We start from the raw sequence: 2722 nt of genomic DNA, 5'->3' as shown, positions 1-2722 counted from the left end.
CCAGACAAGACATCATTCAAACTCCCCCCAGTTAACGCACAGCCAGAGAACAGCTCAGTCTCTCATCCACTCCTGGCACATCTGCACCCACCTCTGCTTGTAACCAGAAGCTACGACAGGCCAGACACATGTGCGGAAGAAGCTGTTCCTCCTGCTCCACTGGTCACAGTTCAGGTTCTAAACGCAGTGAGCCACACTACTGCTTGGACTGGAAGGAAAGCCCTGGGGCTTTCCCCTCAGAACAGCTTGGGGTACACAACAGGGCAACTGGCGAGAACCAGACGTCACAGGAAGCAAGGGTTCCCAAAACAGCTTTGGCTCATCTTCCCCAGGATGAAGCATCACATACCGCATTGTTTTCAAAAGCGGAGCGTTTCTTCAGTCGAAACAGCTAAGGACTTCCAGGTCTTACTCAAAACCAGAGGCCACGTTAAAGGACAGGGAGGAATGGTTTGTCTCCCCTGTGATCAGGGCCCCACATTCCTCGGGCATGACAGACTAGGTCACAAATGAAAGCAAACCCTCCTGCCAAGACAGCAGAAGCTCAAAGAAAACCACACATCACAGTAATTACTAAGTTTTTATGTTTATAGTAGTCACTTAACAGGGATAAAGTTTGTTGTTTGTTTTTTTTTTTAAATCAAAATTCTGATGTTGGAGTTACTTTATTGGGAAAGCTGCAGGAAGACCAAAACAGCTGCTCTAAAATATAATTACAACGAAGAAAAGTAAAGTTAAGATCATACTGTGCTTTAAAGGAAAGTTACATAGTTTGACTTGCATAGCACAAGCATACATAAGTAGTTGAGTTAACAGGCATTGATAAAGCCCATCTCAATTTGTGTTATTGCTTTTGTGTTTTTACTTTTAAATCTAAGCAACTGGATGCTGGTCTCTTCTGGAACCAAGGTAGGCTTACTGGCAGTTACTCTCCAGTAGTTTAATTTGGTTTAGCCAAGGAACAGTGTACACTACGAAGTTGCAAATGGTGTGCTAAGGAGAGAAAGAGAAAAAGCAGTTGTCAGATTAAGAGCATAAAACAGTGCCATTGACCATTGTTCTACACCGATTTACTGCCCCACATGATCCAGAATGCATGCCACTTCTGTGGCTCTCTAGATTTTCACTCTCCTGGTAAGCATTCCAGAACACCACTCTTGTTAGTACCTGCTCAGGATGAATCATTTCTCTCAAATAAACACCAGAGAAGCTGAGTAGTCAGCACTTCTGAAGATCAGGTCGCCTCCTTTACCCAGTCACACACAGCAAAGCTTTCAGCATGGGTAACACTCCAACATAAGCTCTCAGGCACAGGTAAGCACACCCGCACAGCTAATCTGTACATGCACATGTCCCATCATTGCAGCTGTCGTAATGGTACGCACAAGCATCTAGCTAGGTGCTTCATGCATCACTTGTGTGCAGTTACACTTCTCACACAGGCAGACAGAAACGGCACACACACAGAGAAGCTAAGCCTATCACTGTAATTAATGCAGGTAACAAAGTACTATGGAAGTAGACGACTCAGGCCAGATCACTGCAGACATATTTAGTGCTCTCATCTGAAAAGCTTTAGTACTAAACAGCATTGCTATTAGATAGAACTCCCATGTAACAGCTTGGTGGACACAGAACAGGGGTAATCTGCCTTTTGTGATCAGTGCTTAGCGCAAAGCACTATTCACAGTAATGTAAGAACCCCAGGAAAGTGCGTCAAGTCAAGCATGTTTACATCACCAGCAGACAACAGAAGCAGAGAATGGTATGGGGACACAGGGCACTGGACTGACAGCCAGGAGACCCGTAGGCTTGGTAGAGTTTCTTCCACATATTCTTATACTCTAGACCATAAGCACTTTTTAAAAGCATTGAGGCACACAGTCCTCCATGCACGACAGCCTCAGGTCCCCACTTATAAAACAGGTTAAAATGCCTTGCCTTCTCTGTCACCATCATCTGGCAAGACAAGTTCTGCAAGGGCAGCATCTTGTTTAGTGTAGAGGCGTGAGGTCTCTGATCTTGGCTGGGGCAGCCAGGAGACACTGCTCATACCCCTCTGCACTAAGCCAGCTAGAGGGAAGGGGTTAGAAACCCAGGGGCCAGCACACCATGCTCTGGAGCCTACCTTAGCCATCTGCGGTGCATCATGGAAAGCGCAGCTCTGGAGATCAGTTGCTGGCTTGGGGCAAGTTGTCCGGCCAATCTCCACTTTCATTATGTACTTGATTCCAGCCACAATCTGCAACAAGTCAAACAGGCAGAAGCAGCTTTATTTGCAGCACATACAGAAGGGCCCTCCGATGAGAGAAGCCCAGCAGAAAGGCAGACAGTTTTCTGGTTACATGATGGAAACCAGACTCCACAAGTACAGAGCGAACTGCGTGTGGCAACCTCCACAGAAGAGGCACTTGGCACCCTTTCAGAAACAGGAAACAAAATCCAAGTAAACAAGTCTCACAGCACAGCTTCCTCGGTCAGTAAACAGAGACATGTGTTAACTCATCAGCAACACGAGGAAGTTACTAGCTTCTTCAGTAACACACGGCACTCAAGGGCATACAGATTGACAGGACCCAAGCTAGAAAAAAGGCTTTTATTCAGCTTCTGTGGAAAAAGAAAACAGCTTGAACAACCCCTCAAGCTTGAGGCCTGCTCCTTCTCCAAGGAAATCCCACAGGCCCCATTTTCAGCTGCTCTGCGGGGGGTGCCAGGGCCGACC

The 2722-nt window shown here is 46.6% G+C and overlaps 1 protein-coding gene across 1 annotated transcript in view; it reads right to left on the bottom strand.

The window, feature by feature from the left end:
• Nucleotides 1-915: 915 nt before the first annotated feature.
• The window catches only part of LOC104295151 (cystatin-like), a 2813-nt gene continuing 1006 nt past the window's right edge, over nt 916-2722 (bottom strand). Inside the window, exons 2-3 of the mRNA XM_009894859.1 lie at nt 2129-2242; nt 916-993 (exon numbers count right to left, since the gene is read on the bottom strand). Coding sequence (XP_009893161.1) covers nt 916-993; nt 2129-2242 — 192 coding nt within the window. The remainder of the gene's footprint in view (nt 994-2128; nt 2243-2722) is intronic.

This window comes from Charadrius vociferus, unplaced genomic scaffold (genome assembly GCF_000708025.1).
Source record: "Charadrius vociferus isolate BGI_N301 unplaced genomic scaffold, ASM70802v2 scaffold411, whole genome shotgun sequence".
Taxonomy (NCBI): Eukaryota; Metazoa; Chordata; class Aves; order Charadriiformes; family Charadriidae; genus Charadrius; species Charadrius vociferus.
Note: the sequence above shows the minus strand (reverse complement) of the source record. Positions and strands in the feature narration are given on the sequence as shown.